This window comes from Equus przewalskii, chromosome 12, assembly GCF_037783145.1.
Source record: "Equus przewalskii isolate Varuska chromosome 12, EquPr2, whole genome shotgun sequence".
Classification (NCBI taxonomy): domain Eukaryota; kingdom Metazoa; phylum Chordata; class Mammalia; order Perissodactyla; family Equidae; genus Equus; species Equus przewalskii.
This window is the reverse complement of record NC_091842.1, coordinates 28,808,208-28,829,892: the sequence shown is the minus strand read 5'-3', so window position 1 is coordinate 28,829,892 and position 21,685 is coordinate 28,808,208. Positions and strand designations below refer to the sequence as shown.

At 48.3% G+C, this 21,685-nt stretch overlaps 1 protein-coding gene across 1 annotated transcript in view; it reads left to right on the top strand.

Annotated features, from left to right (window-relative positions):
* Positions 1–21,685, top strand: part of XYLT1 (xylosyltransferase 1) — a 304,820-nt gene that overhangs the window by 253,912 nt on the left and 29,223 nt on the right. Inside the window, exons 6-8 of the mRNA XM_070566664.1 lie at positions 2,369–2,449; positions 16,811–17,027; positions 20,001–20,177. Of these exons, the coding sequence (XP_070422765.1) occupies positions 2,369–2,449; positions 16,811–17,027; positions 20,001–20,177 (475 nt within the window). The remainder of the gene's footprint in view (positions 1–2,368; positions 2,450–16,810; positions 17,028–20,000; positions 20,178–21,685) is intronic.

Sequence of the window (21,685 nt, the reverse complement as noted above, 5' to 3'; positions counted from 1 at the left end):
GCCCCCTCCCCCAAGATGTCATCTTTTGAGACGATTTCATGTGGAAGCATTGCTAAGTAAATTCGCTAAATGCCTATTCATCCCCGTCAGATGGGAACTCGGTGAAGCGGTAAATGTGAAAATGGCCCCAGCTCCGGGCCCTGAAAGGCGCTTTCTGGGGCTGCCCAGTGGAGCTGCAGCCGCTGACCCTGGGAGGCCCGGGGCTGCGCGCGAGGGGGGCCCAGAGCCCCGGCCGGCCCCTTCAGTCCTCCCACTGAGGCCGCTGAGAGGCCCTTATTATTATTCCTGCTGCCAGGGACTCATTCAGAGGTTAACTTGTCCCCGCATTCATCAGGACGACAATAATGAACTGTCGCAGAGAGTAGCAAGGGGGTTGGTAAATAGTAACCGCTAAGACGCGGAAATGGAATGGGCCTCGTTATGGTTGGAAAAGAGAGATGGCTTTAATTTTTTTTCTCTAAGCCGATTTAGTTTCCACCTCTCCCAGCAACTTCAAGAGGCCCTCTGCCCACGAGCTCCGCAGGCCTTGGGATGAGGCATGCGTGGGATCTGCCGCGGAGCAGAGGGGCGGGGCTGTCCACGCGGGAGGTGCACCAGGGCGCAGACACGTGGGGTCAGCCTTTGTCTGCGTCCCTGGGATTCACCTCCGCGCGCATCCCTGGGGCTTAGCTCTCTGCGTCTGTGCGGATTTACCTCACTGCAGACACACGGGGCTCTGCTGGCGTCTGCCGCTGCGAAAACGGCCGGTTTTGCATTGGTGTTTATTTCACTAATGGGATGGGACATGGCAGTGCTCATTTGCGCTGCAGCATCTCTTAACTGCTTTGTGCCCCACTCCGCTGGAATTACGAGTTGGTCAACACGAGTCATCCAATCAGAGAGCAGGGGCTCGGCGTCGCACCGCTGCAGGGAGTTGCAGGGAGGTGAAGCGGGTGGGGGCGGGGCGGGGTGGGGGTGGGGCTCGAACCAGATGGTGGTAGGCAGAAAAAGCAGAGCAACTTGCATTTATTGTGCACCTACTATATGCCCTTGAAATCCACCCAGATATCCATTAAATATATATGCATGGAAAGCCTAATGTCTGCAGGACGGCCATGTGAGTTCAGAGAAGGTCACCACTCCGAGGTTAAATGACTTCCACTTGGACACATGGCTGGGTCAGGAGTGGAGGGAGGTCTGTCTCCAGACCTGTCTGCTTCTAGAGCCCAGGCGTGGCTTTCTACAGCACCCACCTGCCTTGCAAAGGTCTAGCCTCCATTCTGTTCCCAGAGATGTCCTTCCTCTGCCTTCACCAGCTCTCCAAATTTGAAACAATCGGTAACCCTTTGGTCTGAGTCAAAATCCCTGAGCAGAGGCTTGATGACAAAGGAGCTGTCACTTCAGCACCATTTACCTGTTTAGGTTTATTCAGAGGCCGAGGCGATTGCGTTTCTGGCAGATGGAGACCTGTGTGACTGCCTTTTAAAATACTGTCACAGCTGTGTGCACAAGCTGATTAGCTGTGACTACACTGCTAGCGCTGAGATTGATGGCGATAAATTTGGGATAACAATGCCAGGACCAACGTCATCCATTTGTATCGCACTTCATATTTTTTAAAGCTCTCTCTATTGGTAGCCCAATGGTTATTGAAGACTTGGTATTCATTCATTCATTCATTCATTCATTCTTCAAAATGCATTTGAAGGAGTCAGTTCAAACTCATCTCACTTTGAGTCATTCATTCATCGCACACATTAATGTAGTTCCTACTATGTGCCAGTGATGAACAAGTCTGACTAGGTTCTGTCCTCAGGGGGCTTACATCCTAGAGTAAGCAAATTTAACACTTTCAAATGGTGATAAGATAGGGATGTAAACAGAGTGATGTGAGAAAGGTGGGGTTGAGGAGGCAGATGCTAGTTTAGGTTGGGTGGCCAGAAAAGGCCTCTCTGAAGAGGTGACGTTGGAAAGGAGACCTGGACAACAAGAGCAAACCAGACATGGAAGACACAGGGCACAATTTCCCAGGCACAGCAAGTGCAAAAGCCCTGAGGTTGCTCTGTATCTGGCAGTGAACCACACACTGATGACTTATTGTTTGCCAAGCCTGGTGCTTGGCACTGGAGATTCCAAAACAAATAAGACACTGTGCTTATCCTCAAGGAGTTCTCAGGATATAGGAGTCTATAGGAGACAAACTCACCAACAGTCCATTTTAATGTAGTGTGATACACCCCGTGATGGTGACCTGTGAAAGAGGATGCCTTATCAGTGCGTGTGCTGTGAAAGGAGGGTACCTGGTTTCTGTGACAAAGAATGGAGCCAGGACTCAAAGTCTCCATGGTCTCTGGAGGACCCTGACTTTCCTCTTGGTTTGTTTTCACAGGACAAATGACCAGCTGGTGGCATTTCTCTCCCGATACCGCGATATGAACTTCCTGAAGTCACACGGCCGGGACAATGCAAGGTAATACCTCGTCCCCCTGCCTTTGTGCAAAATGGAAATGCAAGTCTGAGCAGTCGTTTTGGGGGCTTCCTTCTAGGCTGGTTTGGTGCAGCCAGAGAAGAGTTGAGGAGGAGAGAATGGCATGACACGGGCGGGCTTCGGCCCTTTCCGTGGAGGGTCTGAAGTGGTCTCTCTTGTCAGCCAATACAGAGATAAAATAGATGTGTCTCATCGTATCATAGCCCTTTACACCTTTTTTCCAAGCACTTTCATGCATCCGTTGTCTCATTACGGCAACCCTTCCAGGTAGGTAGGGCAGCCATTGTTAATTCCCATTTTATTAGTTGAAAGACTGAGGCCTCTATTTTAAGTGATGTCCCAGATCATTCATTCAGTCAGCCAGTCATTCAACAAATAGTCACTGAGTGCCAAGTGTGTGCCAGGCATCCTGCTAGCAGTGAACAAGACAACATCCTTACTCTAGTGGAATTTACTTTCTGGTGGGAGAGTGTCTCATACAAGCGGAGTTGAACTCCCGTCTCCTGACTCGGTGCCCTCCCCGTTGCCTCACTCTTGCTGCCTAAGATGGTGACAGGGATCGAGGCACCCAGAAGCCCAACCTGGCTCCATCGCACCTCCCTCACTTAAAATGAGCAAAGCCAAATAACATCACTATGGTCCAGCTTCAAGCTGAGTCCACATCTCTGTGGCCAGAGATTGGCTAGAAGGGTTGCTGTGTTGAGCGCCCCGTGTAGCAGAGATCACATGATCAGCTTCACCATCCCAAGAGAAAATGCCATTCAAAGCCAGCCCAGGGTCACCCTGACGCCCTGGGGCCTTTTCCTCCCTTTGATCTCAGAGCCTAACCTGGCAGCTCCCAGCATGATTTTACCTTGTTAATGGGTTTTGTTTGGCCCTCGTGCTGGTTTTGTTTTGTTTTAATTCAGGTGCTTCATCGGAAAATTAATAGCCCCACTTAAAAACAACAATATTTTCCATGAAAATCCAGATTTCCAGTTCATCTCCAAAGATCAGAATGTCCACTAACTCTGTGGCTGAATTTTTTCCCGGCCGTCACCATCTGGCTCTCAGACAAAGCCCGTGTTCTCCCCATCACTGTGGCCCTCACCTGTCCGCTTTCCCTTCCTGGCCCCGTTGGCACTTCAGTTTGCAGTCTCTGCTGTGAGTGTTCTCCGCCACTGCCGATGGAGGTGTCACTTTGGCTGGCTCTGTAACTCATTTTTCCCAGTTATCCACAGCAGGGATGGGACAAAAACAAGCAGTGGGTTCCATTTCCTGAGCTTTCAAGAGGGAGCCCCAGAATCCTTTTGTTGTATCATTTTGCTACCTTTTAACTTTGATTTCATCCAGCGGACTATTTCTGGATTGTTCCTGTCCTACTGACAGCCTGCATTCTCTACCTTTAAAAGGAGCCCCCAGACTTGAAGATGCTCTGTAAATGAGCACAGATTGGTATAGCATGTTCCAGCTGCCAAGGGTGGAGAGCCCTGGGCGGATAAACAAGAAGAATTATTTCCACCGTGTGTTGTGTTCCTACTAAGTGCCCATTGCTCTGCTGGACCCTTTGCCTGCAGGCTCCAAGTTCATTCTTACAGCCACTCAATGCAAAAATAAGAATTATTATCTCCATTTGTCAGGAGAAGTAAGGAAGTCTTGGGGAACCTAAAATGATTTTCCCAAGGTCACACAGCTGGGAAGTGCTAGAATTTGAACCTAATTCTCTGGCCCCAAAGCCCGTGGGAATGAGGTGGAGCTGAGCAAGAGTCCATGGAGCTGGTTAGGTATCAGAACTGGCCCAGATATTGGCGTCTGTGCCCTTGGGCAGAGAATGAAGACCCTTCTTCCCCTCCAGGTAGCCTGGTAATACATGCTCTGTGCAAACAAAGTTCCATCATGGGAAAGGAGCCATTGTAAGTTGATAGACTTGTGTCTGAATGATATCCACCCTAATATTGTTTCAGCCTAGTCAGTATTTATTCTGTCTCTACTGTTTCCAGGCACTGTGCTAGGAACTGGGTTAAAATCATGAGCTTTGACGTTACTCTTCCTGGATTGGTGTTCTGCTCTACCATGTCCTTGCTGTGTTGCATTGAAAAGTGACTTAACCTCTCTGAGCCTGTTCCGTTACCTGTACAAAGGAAATATTGATAGACATACACTCATGAGGTTGTTGGGAGGATTAAATGAGATGCTGCATATAAAGCATTTGGCATATAGTAAATGCCCCGTGATGATGATGGTGATGGTGATGATGATGCCATTGCCATGATAAGCATAGGACTAAACTATTGCTGGTGGGAGAAAGAAATAGATAGTATATGGGCCAGAGTTGTGCCTCTGGGTATGTGGGTACATCCTATCTAGTTGATGTGCATCGGTGGCTGACAGATGGTACCCAAATGGCACAGGACAGGATGAAGGCTCGGGCTAAGGAGATTGTGCTTACAGCTCCGAAACCCTAAATCCCAGAGCTCTTGGTACAAGAGAAGCTCACAAGTTCCAACACCCAGGAATGAGTCCTTGGCTGGGGTTCTCTCACTTAGATGGATTAAGGGCAGTAATTTAGTATTGATTTAATAGTAAAATGAGCCAACATACCATCATCTGCCGTGTCTCCTCTTTGTCAGCTGAGGCCTTACCTGCTGCATGAACAAGCCTGGCCACTGCCATCTTCCGTTGCCTCTCCCCAGTGTGTGGAGCTGGGCATGGCTTAGCTCAGATTCTTGCACTGGCGGTGTGTTGGGAAGGACTCTTTTGGTGGCAGGTGACCAAGACCCAGCTCAACTTAGCGTAAGCAGTAAAGGAAGTTGTCGGATAATGCAACTAAAACATTAGGATCTGACTTCAGGTATGGCTGGGTCAGGCAGTTCAAATGGTCTCGTCCCACCCAGACTCAGTTAGTTCTTTTTCTTTGGCTGTTTAATTATTTTTTATTATTCTGAGAGAGTGTTAAAGTAAAATAAACACAGCAAATAGCCATTCGGTTCACTGGCCAGAATCTTATCTTTTTTTTAAGTTGACATATAATATTGTATTAGTTGCAGGTGTGCAGCATAATGATTCGATATATGTATATAGTGCAAAATGATCACCACAATAAGTCTGGTTAACATCCATTATCATACATAGTTGACAATTTTTTCTTCTTGTGATGAGAACTTTTTAAGATCTACTCTGTTAGCAACTTTCAAATATGCAGTACGGTATCGTTAACTGTAGTCACCATGCTGTACATTAAATCTCCAGGACTTATTTATTTTATAACTGGAAGTTTGTACCTTTTGATCCCCTTCCCCCATTATCTTCTGTTATTCTGCTTTCCTTTGTGTTGGTTTAATTTTCTGGCTCCAAATTCTGACCCTTCACAACTTATTAGCCTCATTTTACCGATAAGGGACTTGAGACCCAGAGAGGTCAAGTAGCTTCCCTAAGTTCACACAACAAGGGCAGGGCTGGGCCTCAAACCCAGGTGAGTGTGTCCCCAGCCCAAGCTCACAATCCCTGCGTGGTGGGGCCTCTCTGAGTTCTGGTCCTGCTTCCCTCCAATGTGCCGGATGGCTTAGAGGCAGCCACTCTGCTTCTCTGGGCTTCATTTTCTCCCATCGAAAAGCAAGGGGGTTAAACAAGATGGTCTCTGATACCCCTCCCCATTCTGATGCTCCATGCCTCTGGACCGGCCCTCATAGACGGCAATGTGACAGAGGCAGAGAGCTTGAAAGATAACAAGATGTGGAGGGACAAAAGCAAGCAGTGAGATACAAAATAGGCCACGGGGTGCCTCAGATTTTAATTCCACGTGGTTCCTAATAGCAGTGTTGACCTTCTGTTCCCATCTCCAGCCTTTAGCTGCCAATTTGGACTTCCAGCTCCTGCTGTGAAGAGATGGCATAAAGGCAAACTAGTATTTTCGTAGCTGCCAAATTGGTCCTGACTGTTCCTGTAATTAAATGATGGGGGGGGGGGGTGTTGTGTTCACTGTTTCTCCTTGCTTTCCTCCCGAAATAAAGTAACCAGATCTATTGAAAGACACGTAGCACAATTAGCGTTTTCCCTGATGGCCTCGGCAGGGCTAGCAGAAACAGGACCCCGAAGTCTCCTTGCAGCCTGAAGAAGAGGGTCTTTGCAAACATCCCCAGGAGCTCCTGGCTCCTTGCAGGGAGCGTCGGAGAAGATCCCCAGATCTCTGCAGCCCACTCAAGTCTCAGTCTGTGGGGACAGCCCCTTACAGGGAGATGGAAAGGGAAAATCATTTCCCTCGGCCAGAATAGGGTTTTCTCGAGGACTTTTCCTGCCTCGGTGGTTTAAGTTCTCCACCTGATTCGAGGTCACCAGGGCCCCCGCGCTGAGCCCTGGGACAGTGTGGCGTAGTGATGAAAACACGAGCACTGGAGTCCAGCCACCTGTGTCGAAAGGCCAGCTCTGCCATGTGGCAGCGTGGGACTTCAACAAATGGCTTTGACTCTCCATGCTTCCATGTCCTCATCTTTATAAGATCCGGACAGTGATGTTGGGATTACAGGGGACAGAGCATCCTCACTGGGTATCCTTCCACGGGAAGGCACCGAGCCAGGCACTTTGAAGTACGTTATCTCATTTCAGCCTCACTTGGCAGGTATCCCATTTCAGAGATGAGTACAACTGAGGCTTGGAGGATTACTTTAACTTGCTCAAGGTCCTATGGCTCATAAACAGCAGAGCTCGGATTGGAATCTGGTTCGGTCTAACTTCAAAACCTGTGTTCTTTGTCACCCCGTGATTAGTGACTGCATCTGAGAGGACCTGTAGTTTTAAGTTCTTGGGATGTACAGATGAAAGGGCAAAATTCTGCTGACTCTAAGCAGAATCATTTTTTAAATGAGTGGGGGAGGGACATCAGATCCCCCCCCCTATTTCCTACAGTCAACATATCCCAAAGCGTCTTCATGATTATTTCGAGTGGCTCATAAATGGGCATACTGGGAAAGTTAGGTATGGATCTTATGTGTAGAAACTAAAATTCATATAATTAGCCCATCTAACCCATGACTTCATGCATATTATGCTTGGAATATACTAGGTGTGTGACCTTTGGTGACTTACGTGAATTACCTGTGCGTCAGCTTCCGCATCTGTAAAATGGGAATGATGATAAGACCAACCTCGCAGAGTTGTTGCAAGATTAAATGAGTGACTATGGATAAGCTCTTGGAACTATTAGTCGTGCATATTAAGTCGATGATGATGACGCTGACGACGATGATAATGATTGGTGGTGATGATGGAGAAAAATCTTGAAGATGGTATACAAATGATGAACATTTTAGAAACACTTTCTACAACCTTAGGGAAACAACTAGCATTTCAAATGTAAGAAAATTAAATCAGTGAAAGCTAGGAGGGGTCCCAGCCCTCCGGTCGAAGTGACATAAGCCAATGTCTTCCTGTTCCCAGGTCTGGATGCCACCTGCTGGAGGCTACACGCCCCCCTCAGGTACCAGAGTGGCAGCTCCAGCAGCTTTGGCATCTCCTTCTCTCTGACATTGAACTAATCTTCAGGCCCAAACTTCCCTGGATGTATAAACAGGCAACTATTTAGCCAAAAGCTGGCAAATCCATCGAGAGCCTGGCCAGGAACCTCCTCCAAGCAAATCTGCTTTCAGGAGGCCCTTTGGTGCCAACTTCCTTATCTAGACAAGGGCTCTCTCCCCAGCTGTCTGGGGGCACCATGACTGATGCAAGGAGATAATTAATCTCTCATCTCCAGGGGGGAAAGCAGATTGTGTTTCCTTTTGCTTTTCTTAAACCCAACTGGTGAGTTTATCACTGTTCGCCTGTCCACTTTATTTAATCCAGTTATGGCAGCCACCTCAAAATAAAGGTCAGCATCGTGCAGCCGCCCACACCAAGCTGTGTGTGCATACCCACTCTCGGCCTCCGCACGGATTTTCAGGTCAGCTCTGGAACTTTTCTATTTTTTCCAAACAATACACGTAGAAGTTAGACAAAAGACTAGAAGGAAAATATGTTCACAGTGTCATCTCTGAGAAGTAGAGTATGAATGTCATTTTCTTCTTTGCTTTCTTTTTATGTTCCAAGCCTTCTATGAAGGACGTGCATTACTTTTATAATCAGAACAAAAGGCAGTAAACATTTTTTCTTCAATGTGTGAAATGTGGAAAACTAATTAGCCTTCAGTGGACCTTTAGACTCTTGCGGGTGCAGGCTGACTGGGGGCCCCCAGTGCTGCAAAGAGCATGGGCCACCGAGGTGGGGACTCTGGGTCCTGGGAAGTGGGCCCCTGACTTACGATGTCCGCTCAGGCTGCTTTTTCTTCCATCTTTGAATGTCAAACTCAAGTCAGCTTTCTTCACACAGGGTGTGTGATAATAGTTAGATGTGGAGGGTTTATTCTGTGCCCTAAATGCCTTACAGATGTTAATTCTTTCGGTTTTCACAATAACCCCTTGATGTAAGTGAGTCATCATCATGCCCGTTTTCTAGATGGGGACACTGAGGCAAGAGAGATGAAACAACACACAGCTTGAACACAGGGAAACAGACTGGACCCCGGGCAGTCTGGGTCCAGAGTCTGCACTCCTGGCCACTGTGCCCACTGATTCCCTAAGTATGTGCACTGTGGGGTTTCCTGCCACGTCCAGGCCACGTGTACATGTGGATGATGCTCTCCTTCCACCAGTCACGGCCGAGTCTGCCTTGCCTGTGGTTGAGTGAGGCAGGAAAGCGTGGCATTCCCAGAGCTCTCACTCCAGCCTCTCTTCATCCGTTGGGTCTCTTGCATGTGCTGTATCTGTCTCTTAGAAAGCTCTTCCCCACAACTCTTCACAGGACTAAATCCTTCTTACCCTTCTCCTCGAGCTTCAATGCCCTCTCCTCAGCGAAGCCTTCCTCAACAACCTTCACCTAAGGAAGTCCCTGTTTCTTTATTTTTCTGTCATTGCACTCTGGGTTGTTCTGTATAGCCCTTTTCAAAAACATCTAATTATGCATTTATGTGTTCTGTAGTTCTTTATGTCTAATTACTTATTTATTAGAGCAGTGTTATAGCTAAGAGTGTGGAATCCGGAGCCTGACTACGGAGGTTTGAATCCCATTAACCACTAAGCAACTGTGTGGCCTTGGGAAAATGACTTAACCTCTCTTGTCTCCATTCCTTTTGTAAAATGAACCCTCATAGGGCTGTGGTGAACGCTTAGTAAGAGAATATATGTTAAGTGCGAGGAATAGGGCCTAAAAAGTAGCAAGTGCTCAATAAATGGTAGATGTTATTTCGGGTTTTTATCTCTCACTCTAGAGGAGAGAGAAGAAGGTAAGGAGTGATGTCCATCTCATTCACGATCATGTTCTCACCACACAGACCAGGAGGATTGAGGGTGCCCTTTAGAGCTGGTGAATGAGCAGGTGCCCCAACACCCCTTGCTCCTCCAGCTACTGCAGAGCAGAGGCATGACAGCTCCCTTCAGCCCGAGTCAAGAAGGGCCACAGCCCACCCGGGGCCTGAGAAAAATGGCCAGCAGAGCCCGATGAAGCTGCCAAGCTAAGAACCCAGTGAGCTGAATCCTCGCTGACTCGTAGCTCAGAAAGATGGGAGGGTTCTGTATTCATGGTGCTCCGACAGAATTAGAAGGACGGCTGTGACACTTGTCACCGTTACCATCACATCCATGGGCATCGCTCACCTGAAACAATTGTAGGAGATGGGGGTCCTTATGGGGTTTCAGGCTTCTGTCCTTGGTGCTGAAATGTCGCTGCTCTTCAGGACCTAGAGGGTTTCTCCTTAGCCTGGCAGTGCCCTACACATGCCTGTCTGCCAAATCCTGGAAGAGAAAAGTGGAGAGAGAGACATTTAAAATGTCTAGGTTGATGGAGGAAAAATGTTAAGCATCATGGTGGACGTTTATGGAGCACTTCCTGTGTGCTGAGCACTTCGCTTCATGTGTAATCTCATTTAAACCTTCACCCCAACTCTGTGAGGGTGGGATTATTCTGATCATTTTCCACGTGAGAAAGTGAGCCATCATATGTTCAGGTCGCTCAAGGTTGGTGGCAGACCCAGGACTTGAATGAGGTAGTCTGGCTCCAAACTTGCCAGGCGCAAAGCTCGGCCCCTGCATCAGATTGCTGTCACGTGTGAGCCCATTCGCATAGCTGGCCGATTTCGTACATTGTGGGTTCTCATGCTTTTGCTCCATGACTTTATTTTTAACTAAAATGCTTAGGTTGTACTTAGGCTAAATGAGTTGTCTGGGTTCAGTGACAGATCACTGGACAGGAAAAGAGAAGAAGGGAAGATTTTTTTTGTAAGTTAGGCAATTTGGGACGACTTTGAGGTATACCTCCTCTCTGGGTATCAGTGTGTGTGTGTGTGTTTTCTCTTAATCTGTAGAGTTAGTTTTATTAGCTGATTACTAAGATTCCTTCTTGCTCAAGCATGCTGTAAAATCTGAGGGGCAGAGTTCTTCCTTTTAGAACTCATTATAGGACAAGACAGTTCTGGAATAAGTCCATACTTGATGAATATGCCGAGATTGTAGCCAGGGAATTAACTGAAATGAGAGACTTCTTCACTGTCTGCCTTTTCTGAGATGATTTCCGAAGGCTACAGATGCTTTCTTAACTGACCTCTTCTCCCACGGGTGAGAATCAAGCCTCCTCGCCACTCCCATCTGATTTCCTCTGATGCTCAGCTGAGTAGACTTGTTCCCTGTGACATCCCAGTGGATCATATTTAGCTGTGACTTTGTCCCATATTGTGCCAGTAGAGAAAAAATCTGAGGAACGCAAACCAACCATCCCCAAGAGTCCAGGATGTAAAACCGATGCGAGTGATTCCATCTTTGCCCTTAGGTAGCTGTTCTGAAGACAGAAGCCCTCGTGAGGTCTGGCAGAAAGCCTCCTCGAAGAGCAGCAGTGAGCCCTCTTTTCTTCGTTCTCTCATTTCTGGGCAGTGTCTTTTTGAGGCAGTGGAAGTTCTCAGATCCTTCACTGGGATCCTTTTGCAGGGACCCTGGTGAATTGAGACAGGTGAAGAATGGCAGAGTAGTTAAGAGTTCGCATTGGAATCATCCAGACCTGGTTTCAAGTCCAGGACTGCTAGCTGTGTGACCTTGGGGAGTTTACTTAACCTTTCTGTGATTCAGTGCCTTCGTCTCAAATGCGCGTTAGAAGGATCTGATACCTGGTTAACGAAGGGTTGCTACTTCCTGATGGCCCGACAGGCGTGGCTGTTACTCTTCCCTGTGTTCATTCGCTGAATAAGTATTTATTGAGCACCAGGTGTATGCTAGGCACTGTTCGGGGAACTAGGTATGCAGCAGTGAGCAAAAATAGACAAAAATCTCTACCCTCGTAGGGTAGACGTAAGGGGCTGACATCTAGTAAGGAGAAATAGACAAAAAACTAAACAAACACCTTGTGTATGACAGTAGAAGGTGAAAAGTGCTATGGAGAAAAATAAAGCTTGAAAGGAGGACCAGGGGTGCGAGGTTGGGGAGGGATGTTATCACTATGTAAGGGGCTGACGGTTGGATCTCTGCAGAGCCCTTTGTCAGCATCATCCGTCACCCTTTCAGAGCTGATGCAGGAGGTTGTCAGCACAGGTGTCATGAGGCTCATCCAACAGATGAGGAACCTGGCATTCAAGAGGTTAAGCCAGCCCCATCTCTCAGTCAGTGAGAGCAGAGACAGGATTGGTACCCAGGTCCCCGTGGTGTCAGTTCTTGTATGGTGCCACCTGTTGACCCACTTGTCCCAGGTAACCACATCAATGGGAAATGAAACTAAGGGGAGGAGAGGGTCAGTGGTCACCTTCTGTGTATGGGGCCTCTTGCTGCAAACCTGTCCTCCATCCCTCTGGTGAGGGAGCCATGCACCCTCCACTGGTGAGCCAGCCTTTGCGAAAAGACACACCCAGGTGTTTACCGATTTACCTTGATTTCCAATCTTTACCTTTTCAGGCTATCGCAAATGCACAGAGAAGGAAAAAACATCACTGCCTAAGCAGCTGATGCCCTTCACCTGCTAGATGCCCACACTCCGACTCTCCCACCACCTCCCAGTCCAGACCTAAGTTCCTGGTCGCCCCTCTCAACCCAGGAACTTTTCTGTGACCCGGGGAATCAGTTGCCTCTATTTACTCATAATTAACCAAAGCATGCATTTGCAGCTTATCAGTTTTTGAATGCAGTAAATACAGCAACCGATCTGCCAACCCCATGAACATTTCATTTGGGAGATTACTGCATAAATATTGTATTTGGATATTATGGTCTGGGACATCACATTAAAATTGCAAGATGATGCTATCATCCCATATAGTGGAACATGAAATTAAAAAGCTTGTCCATAGAAAGAAAATTGCAAGTCCTCACACCTGTATTTCTTCTCTCTCTCTCTTTCACTCTCTCTCTCCTTCTCTTTCACTTTCTTTTTCTCTCTCCCTCCCTCCCTCTCTCTCTCTGTCTCAGTTAGTCTTTGTTACCATGTAAACTTTGATATAGGTTATCTAAAATTTAAAGTTTTAATCATGGTGAAGTGCACCAACTGGACACTATTCTATAATTAGCACCAGCCAGAGTCGAGGTAGAATTTTATTTTCCTAAACTCAATGAAGCCAGCCCTGGGGGTCTAGTGGTTAAGATTCAGCGCTCTCACTGCCATGGCTTGGGTTCGTTTCCCGGTCAGGGAACCACACTGCTTGTCTGTCGGTTGTCATATTGTGGCAGCTGTGTGTTGCTGTGATGCTGAAAGCTATGCCACCAGTATTTCAAATACCAACAGGGTCACCCATGGTGGACAGGTTTCAGCAGAGCTTCCAGACTAGACAGACTATGAAGAAGGATCTGGCCACGCACTTCCCAAAAAATTGGCATGAGAACCCTGTGTCTAGCAGTGGAGCATTGTCTGATAGAGTGATGGAAGGTGAGAGGATGGAGCAGAAAGACCAGGTAGGGTTCTGCTCTGCTGTCCACACAATCACTAGGAGTCAGAATTGACTCAACAGCACTAACAACAATAAAAAGTCAATGAACCAGTTACAGCTGAATTTTGTGTCATTGGAGTAATATGGTGAATAGATGAAAAGCCTTACCAAATTATTCCCCAGCAAGAACATGGCTTTGCTAACGAGCTTGGCTTTTGCCATTGGGAATGTGTGTTAGGGAAAGAATATGACCAAGGTCCTTGGGTACCTGAGTCTACTGGTTGCCTCTGTCCTTGTGTGTGTCCTTAGAGAAGTCATCAACCTTCTCTGGGCTCCCATGCATCCTTCTGTAATGCCTGCCCCACCCCCTCTTCCTGGTATAACAGAGTGACTTAGAGAATGCCACAGTTGGAAAGCACCTTAGGGATTCCCTCGCCGAGGGTTATTATGACTGGTGGTCCATGAGCTGGGTTCAGCCTAGGGATGTGTTTTATTTAGCCAGAAATGCTTTTTTTTTTTTTTTTAAAAAAAAAAGGAGTTTGAGTACTTTTCGGAAAATGCTTCCTCCACTTCTTTGCTGACTCCACCCACCTTGCTGTATTATACTCAGCCCACTTCATATACTTACATTACCGGCCTGTCCCCTGTAGGCATTTAACTTTACAACCCAGACCTAGCCCAACTTTATCATTTTTACCAAAAGGAAAACTGAGATTCAAGGTCATCACCTTCCCAAGTCACTTGGCTGGTTACTGATGGAGCCCCACTGCAACATAGATGAGAAGCACATTTCAGCGGAATTCAGTCTGTTCACCACCAGCATCATTGTCATCACTATTTTTATTATACAATCGCCGATTTTGTTAAGAATTAAGTGGACTACATCATCGTGCTCAGTGAGTGGCCGTGGTCTAAGAGCAGGCCCTCTGCTTACGCAGAAGAAGGCGCCAGGGCTGTGGGTTTCTTAGTGAGCTTCCCCCACTGGATGCCAGTGGATTTGTGGGAGGCCCAGCGGGATTCTCTCTAGAATTCAGCGTGACCATTAGGACAGGACTGTCTCCAGCTTTTATACCCTGAAGTCTGGTCATCACAGTAGACTTTCCCTGAGCAGCTGCCTCGCTCTGTCCTAGGACTGGTAAGGGAGGCAGAAAGGAGGAAGCCGAGAGCAGTCCTAGTGAGAAAGCATCTCCCTGGGAGGAGACAGGTACCTCTAATCAGAAGACAGTGATGAGCACTGCCATAGCCCTCTAGACACACGATGGGGCGTGCAGGCCGGCCCAGTGGAACAGGTGCCATGTAGGTGCCACAGCCATGGATACCTGCCCTCTCTGGGGCCTAAGAACATTCGCATCCATCATGGCAGCGATAACGTTGAAATCGTTCAGGAATGTGTTGGTCAGGAGTTTTTCAATTGCAAGTGACAGAATCCCATCTCAAAATGCCTTAAGCACATTTACTGACAAGTCTGGGGCAAGTCAGGCACATTGAGATCCAGGCTCTCAAGCAGAGTCATCAAGACTCCATCCCTGTCTGTCTGTCTGTCTGTCTGTCTGTCTCTCTCTCTCTCTCTTTTTCTCTTCTGCTCTGCTCTTCTTTCTGTGTTACCCCTGCTATCAGGCAACCTCTGTACTCATGGTGACAAAATGGCTGCCACCAGCTCTAGGCTTACATTCTCCCAGCCAAAAATCCCATAGAGAAGCCCTCCTTCCCAGTAGTTCCAGCAGAAATCCAGGACCCAATCTCAGACTTGGCCTGAGGTGCTCATCCATCCCTGAACCAATGATGGTGGCCAGCCGGATGGAATACTCTGATCGACCAGCTGGGCCCTGTCCCCACCCTTGCTGCTGGGGGTGGGATGCAAACCCAAGTGAACTGAGAGTTGAAGATAGGTGACTGTCCAAAGTGAAATCGAGATGCAGTTCCCAGAAAAACGAGGAATGAAGCACCGATGTATGCATTACAATGTGGATGAACCTTGAAAACCTATCTTGGTAGAAGGATCCAATACAAAAGGCCACGTATTATCTGATTCCATCTATATGAAATGTCCAGAATAGGTAAATCCATAGGGACAGGAAGCAGGTTAGTGGTTGCAGGGGCTGGAGGCAAGGGGGAATGGGGAGTGACTGCTTATGGGCATGGGGTCTCCTTTCAGAGTGATGCAATATTTTGAAGCTAGGGAGAGGTGACGATTGCACACCATTGTGAATGAACTAAGGCTGTGGAATTGTACACTTTCAAATGGTTCGTTTTATGTCGTATGAGCCAGAAGAGCATCAAGACACTTGGGTCGGGAGGCCTCTAGACTATAAGCTTCCGACGAGATCACCAGCTGCTGAGGAGCAGGAGTCATCCTTCCTTCTCCTTGACCTGCATTAGGGCCAGCACAATGCTTGGCACATAGTAGGGGTGCAGTTAATGCTCACTGTAAATGAACGAGAGTTTGGGCCAGAGGCCTCACACTAGCTCTGTCTGACCTCCCAACACACCCGCTTCACCAGCTCTCTGGCTTTTGATTTCTGCATCTACAGAATAGGAACCGCCATTCTGCCCTGCCTCCCTTGCAAAATCTCCACCCCAAAAGTTGTATATACACACACTCCAGAGCAGGAGTTACTCATCTGGGGTTCATGGATAGAATTCAGGGGCTCTGTGACTTTGGATGAGAAGAATATGATGTTTATTTTCACTAAACACTAACTGAAATCTAGCTAAATGTGGATAACAAACCCCAGTAGCATTCGCAGTAACTGTTAGGAATCACATATTTTTGTGTCACATTATCGTTGATGCATATACCTCCAGATATCATTTATCCTCACCTCTTCAAAATTACAGTAGCTATTAGACCTGCCACAAAAGCTTGTTATTTAACGTGTGAAAAAAAAACACACGTAATTATCATAAATTTAGTGTTTTAAAAAATATCTTGTGATCCTATATTTAATGTGTGAATCCGGAAGCACGTGTATTACTATATCATAACTCTGGTGTTTTTAAAAAATATTTCGTAACCCTGTATATTTTGCTGTATGCATTTAAGGGTATTATTCTGAGATGAGGGTCCACACGCTGTGTCCACCAAGCCGCCAAGGTGTCCACAGCGTGAAAAGGTGATTTCAAGAGTTCTCTAAAGAAGAAGTAGATGGAGCAGATGATGGTTAGATGGTCATTGTCATCTAACTGTGCCGGGCAGGTCCCCTAAGCTCTCTAAGCTTCAGGGTCCTCATCTGTCAAATGGGCGTAATAAAAGGACTTGCCTCGTTGGGACGCAGTGACCAAACTCACTGGTGGAGATCGAGTGACAAACCACACACGGAGCGCCTGGCTCACAGCAAGTGCTCAGTGAACGCTTTTGTTCCTACGATCGTGCCATTTCATCTGGACTCTGGGTGGACTCTTTCGGGGCACCTTTGGGCTGAGGGCTACGTTGTCTCTCCCAGGTTCATCCGGAAACAGGGCCTGGACCGGCTCTTCCTGGAGTGCGATGCCCACATGTGGCGCCTGGGGGACCGGCGGATCCCCGAGGGCATTGCAGTGGATGGCGGCTCCGATTGGTTCCTGCTGAACCGGAAGTTTGTGGAGTATGTGACGTTCTCCACAGATGATCTGGTGACCAAAATGAAGCAGTTCTACTCCTACACCCTGCTTCCTGCCGAGGTGAGTGTCCAGGAAAAAAGTCTCCGAGAAAGGTAAGGGGCTGGCTCCAGCCTTTGGAGCAAAGTGGATGCTGAATTTTTGGCTAAGCGATACTGGGTCCAAACAATTCATAGTCTCCAAACATCCAGATGAAGATGGGAACTGCATCGGCTCCCAGGGACCTTGCTGTCGCAGCAGGGCCCCTGGTTCCCCTCCAGTCTGCACAGAGGCTGTATTGAGTTAGACGCACAGCATCTTTGTGCAAAGTACAAAAAGGAGCCCTTCCACCAGACACTTGGCTCACCCGGTCATGAAATCATCCTGATCTACTGATTTTGTTAGAGCAAGACACTTGACTGCCATTTTCCAGAAAACTGTTATAAAAAAAATATAAACCTCTCATACCTACAGTGTTGAGGGTGCCCCCTAGAGTTGTGCAGTGCGTAATTCACACAACTGTATATGCTGGCCTTTTGGGGACACATCCACATCAACTTTTGACAGATCCTTCACAGTCACCAATCCTGTAATAACAACTTTTTTAACACCAAGAATCCCATTTCTAATTTTGAGTATTGTTCTATTATTCCCTGACAGACAATAGTGTTTTCTCGGTCAAACCAGAAATTCCAGTGATCCCAAAGACAGCCAGCCAGGGCTTCTGCTGGACTGGCACTAGCCCCCTGCATTGACAGCCACTGTGGCCAAATGCTTGGGACTCAGCATTTCCTGTTGGCTTTTGGAAGTCTTTGAAAAGCTCCAGGGAGCCTGTCACCCCTTTTCAGACTTCAGGGTGGGAAGCTGTCGTAGTTCGGGCTGCCATAAGGAAGTACGATAGACTGGGTGGCTTATAAACAACAGAAATTCACTTCTTACAGTTCTGGAGGCTGGAAGTCTGAGATCAGGGTGACAGCATGGTTGGGTGAGGACCCTCTTCTGGGTTGCGCTGTCTACCAGCAGTTCTCGCTGTGTCCTCACATGGTGGAAGGGGTTAGGGGTCTCTCTGGGGTCCCTTTTAGAAGGGCACTAATCCCCATTCATAAGAGCTCCACCGTCATGACCTAATCAAAGGCCCCACCTCTTAATACTATCACATTGGGAGTTAAAATTTCAACCGTGGACACAAACATTCAGTCCATTTCAGAAGCCCTCTCGTGTAAGATTGCCAACTGTTGTGAAACAGCCCCAGCCCCATTGGGAAATGGGTAGGAAGCCAGTACTGAAGTGTTGCCACTGGCATGCCAGCAGCCTCCTTATCAGACCTGAGCCAGGGGTTTTGGATTCAGTGTCTTGACCTCCAGTTCACTTTGATCCTAATTTCCAACTTCAGAAGATTCCACAGCTTGTTCTGCTTCTGTTGAGCCCATAACACCTCCTGTAAATGGTCCACCGTTCCTTCCTGGCAGTGCCCCATCTCTGGACCACTCAGGTTGTGTGTTTCTAGGCTGGACAAGACAGTGCATCTCATTTGATGGTTTCCACATCCCTCGCCAACATCTGGGGCGGTGCCAGGCTCTGGGTGGGGCTGACTGCCCACGTCACTCCAGAGGTATGATGGGCTTGTCATCACTGGGCCGGGTTTTGCAATTCTGCACACATGTTAAGTAATCAGGTTTTAATTCTATTTCAGCGAAAATCACCTTTTCTCTCAATTCCGATAACCTCCTCATCCATTATCTTGCAGGGAATTTCTGTATCGTTGTGAGCAGACACAGGGCAATTGGTAACTGGGTACTTTTCCCTATCACTTGATGGAGAATATGCACCTCTTTGGGTGTGCAGACAATTCAAGCTTAAAATCAAAGTTCACGGACATGTCATTTAACATCACAGGACGCTTAGCTGGGGGTGGTGGGTGGAGCCTCACTTTGCCCACCCACCCATTGAGGAGAGACTGTTTGGGGCTTTGGTTGTTTTGATCAAGATGCTCATCCTGATTCTGGCTCTCTGTCTCACCCCTGCCCCAGCACATGCAAGCACGGTGCACTTCAGGGTCCCTGTTAGATGCTACTTCCTCCATTCCAGCACCTCTGCCTTGCCCTCCCCTGTCTCAGACCTCCTCCAGGGGAGCGGTGTAGCAGAATCCTGAAGCCTGTGCTGTAAGTTTGTAACAAGTGGACACGTATTCCCCACAGCTTCCCCTAGGGAGCAGAGAGCAGAGGAGACTGTATCTGCCTGGTATCTGGGGTGCTTATAAAACAGTATCCGAATAGAAGTCAGTCTCTGTCTCTCTCTCTCTCTCTCTCCAGAAGTCTCTCAGCAGCTCCAACCATGTCTGATGTCTCTTTTCACTTTCAACATTGCCTCCTTCTCAGATTCCTAGGAGAGGCTGGCCAAGAGTCCTTGGAATAGGGGGAACCCATGGCACCTGCTTCAGCACCACGGACAGCAGGCAGCCTGCCGCCGCCCTCCCCCGGTTGTAGTCACACTACTGCAGAGGATGAGGCAGGAGGGCACCGGGACACCTTCCAGCCCCGGGCCATATGCATCCCTGATCTGGCCTCCCTCTCCCAGGGGTGAAATTCCAGAGCATCAGTCTTTGTTCTCAAGACCTCAGACCTGAATCCCTTTGGTTTCAGATCTGGCTGTTTGCAAAGCAAGAGCCCTTTTGGCCCATGGTGTTCTGGAAAATTGTCCCCATCTTTTCCTCTGGTCCCCATGTGCTGACATACCCTGAGGAATTTTTCCTCTCTGCTGAGTGGACAGATGTCCTGGGTGATGAAATGTCTTGAAATCAGATTCTAGGCTGCTGAAGAAAGACAATTTAGAGAAACACTCAGAGCAGTAGACTTCTAAACAGAGTTAGGTCACTCTGGACAAAACACCCAGTGTACCTTGAATTGCAGCAGACTGGCCGCTGACCCTGTTTGCAGAGAGAACAGACAAGTGTCCAAGAGAGTCCCTTCACAGTTGGTCCCAGGGAAGGAGCCCCCAGCCCAGCCCATCCGAGGGAGGCTGGAAGAGGTCTCAGGCTGGACCCTCTCTCCCTTCCAGTCCTTCTTCCACACAGTCCTGGAGAACAGCCCCCACTGTGACACCATGGTAGACAACAACCTGCGTATCACCAACTGGAACCGCAAACTGGGCTGCAAGTGCCAGTACAAGCACATCGTGGACTGGTGCGGCTGCTCCCCCAATGACTTCAAGCCGCAGGACTTCCATCGCTTCCAGGTGAGCCCACAGCGCCCTGCCAGCCCCCTGAAGCACACCTTCCCAGCAAACCTCTGCAGGCATCCAGGGCCAGACCTGTCAGCCCTGCAGTATCCAACCTGGCTGTGGATAATAATAATAACAACGTCAACAATAGCCAACATCTCTTGATCACTTACTCCATGCCAGGACCATTCTAACCACTTTGCCTATATTGACTCCATAACCCCATGACAAATTTATGTGATAGATAGACAGACAGCAAGATAGATGGATACAGATATTATTATTCCATTTTAGAGATAGGGAAACTGAGGCATAGAAAGGTCAAAAAACTTGTTCAAGGTCACACAGCCTAGTGTATCTGTTTCGAAAGGCCATACTCATATCCGTTTCTCTATACTGCCTTTCAGTCAGAATCCCCTGAAATATTTGCTAAAAACATATTTCTGGATACAAACTTGAGTATGTCTAGGTGGAGTTTCTCAACTTCAGCACTCTCAACGCTGTGGCCGGGTCATTCTGTGTTGTGCATCTGTCCTGTGCCCTGTAGGATAGTTAGCAGCATCCCTGGCTTCAACCCACTAGACCCCGTAGCCATCTGCAGTCCTGACAACTAGAAATGACTTCAATGTTGCCAAATGTCCACTGGGGGCAAACTCACGCCCGGTTGAGAACTGCTGACCTCCAGGAGGTCCAGGAATTTGTATTTTTAATAGATTGCCCTTTGGGGAGTTCTCACGGGCAGCCAGGTTTGGAAATCGCCACACTCTGGATGCATCGCACTTAAAGGAGTAACAAGAGGTAGAGATGTCACTGTCCCCACAGCATCTCTGTGTGGCCCAGCAGCTTACAGTTTTGGAAGCAGAAGCAGGAGGGTGATAAATGCTCCATCTGCTTCCCCTGAGCCCCAAGGGTGCCTGGGCCCCCAGACCTCTCCAGGAGGACAGCCTCTCTCCTTTCTACGTCAGCACCCCTCCTGCCCCCTCCAGGCCAGCACCCTGAGCTTCTTCCTCTTCTCTCCCTTGCCGCAAGCCCCAGCTGCCAAGAGCACAAACAGAATGCTGCGGAATGGCTAAACAAATCATTCTGAGGTCCCTAGGGCCACCCCGTGGAGGTGGGATGCTGTTCCCCAAATGGCTAATGTAGACGGAGGGCAGGGACAACAACGCCAGGCTGATGACCGAGTCCGAGGTGCCCCTGCTGCCTCACTGTGGCACGTAACTGAAACATCTAGTGGCAGGCACGGGCTGCCCGCATGGAACTTCCAGCCTCTTAGCCGGGCTTCTCAGAGTGTGGGTGTGGACCAGCAGCATCAGCATCACCAGGTGCTTGTTAGAAATGCAGAATCTCTACGGCTCCAGACCTGCTGAGTCAGAATCTGGTGACTGGAGGTTATTTATGCTTGAGAAGTGCAGAGGTAGGGGATCTGTCTGTCCCTGTCCCGGGCTGTGTGCCAGGCCATCTGTGGGCGTTGGCCTCACTGGGGTAGGCATCCTCTCCATCGTGCAGGTGGGGAAATCAAGGCT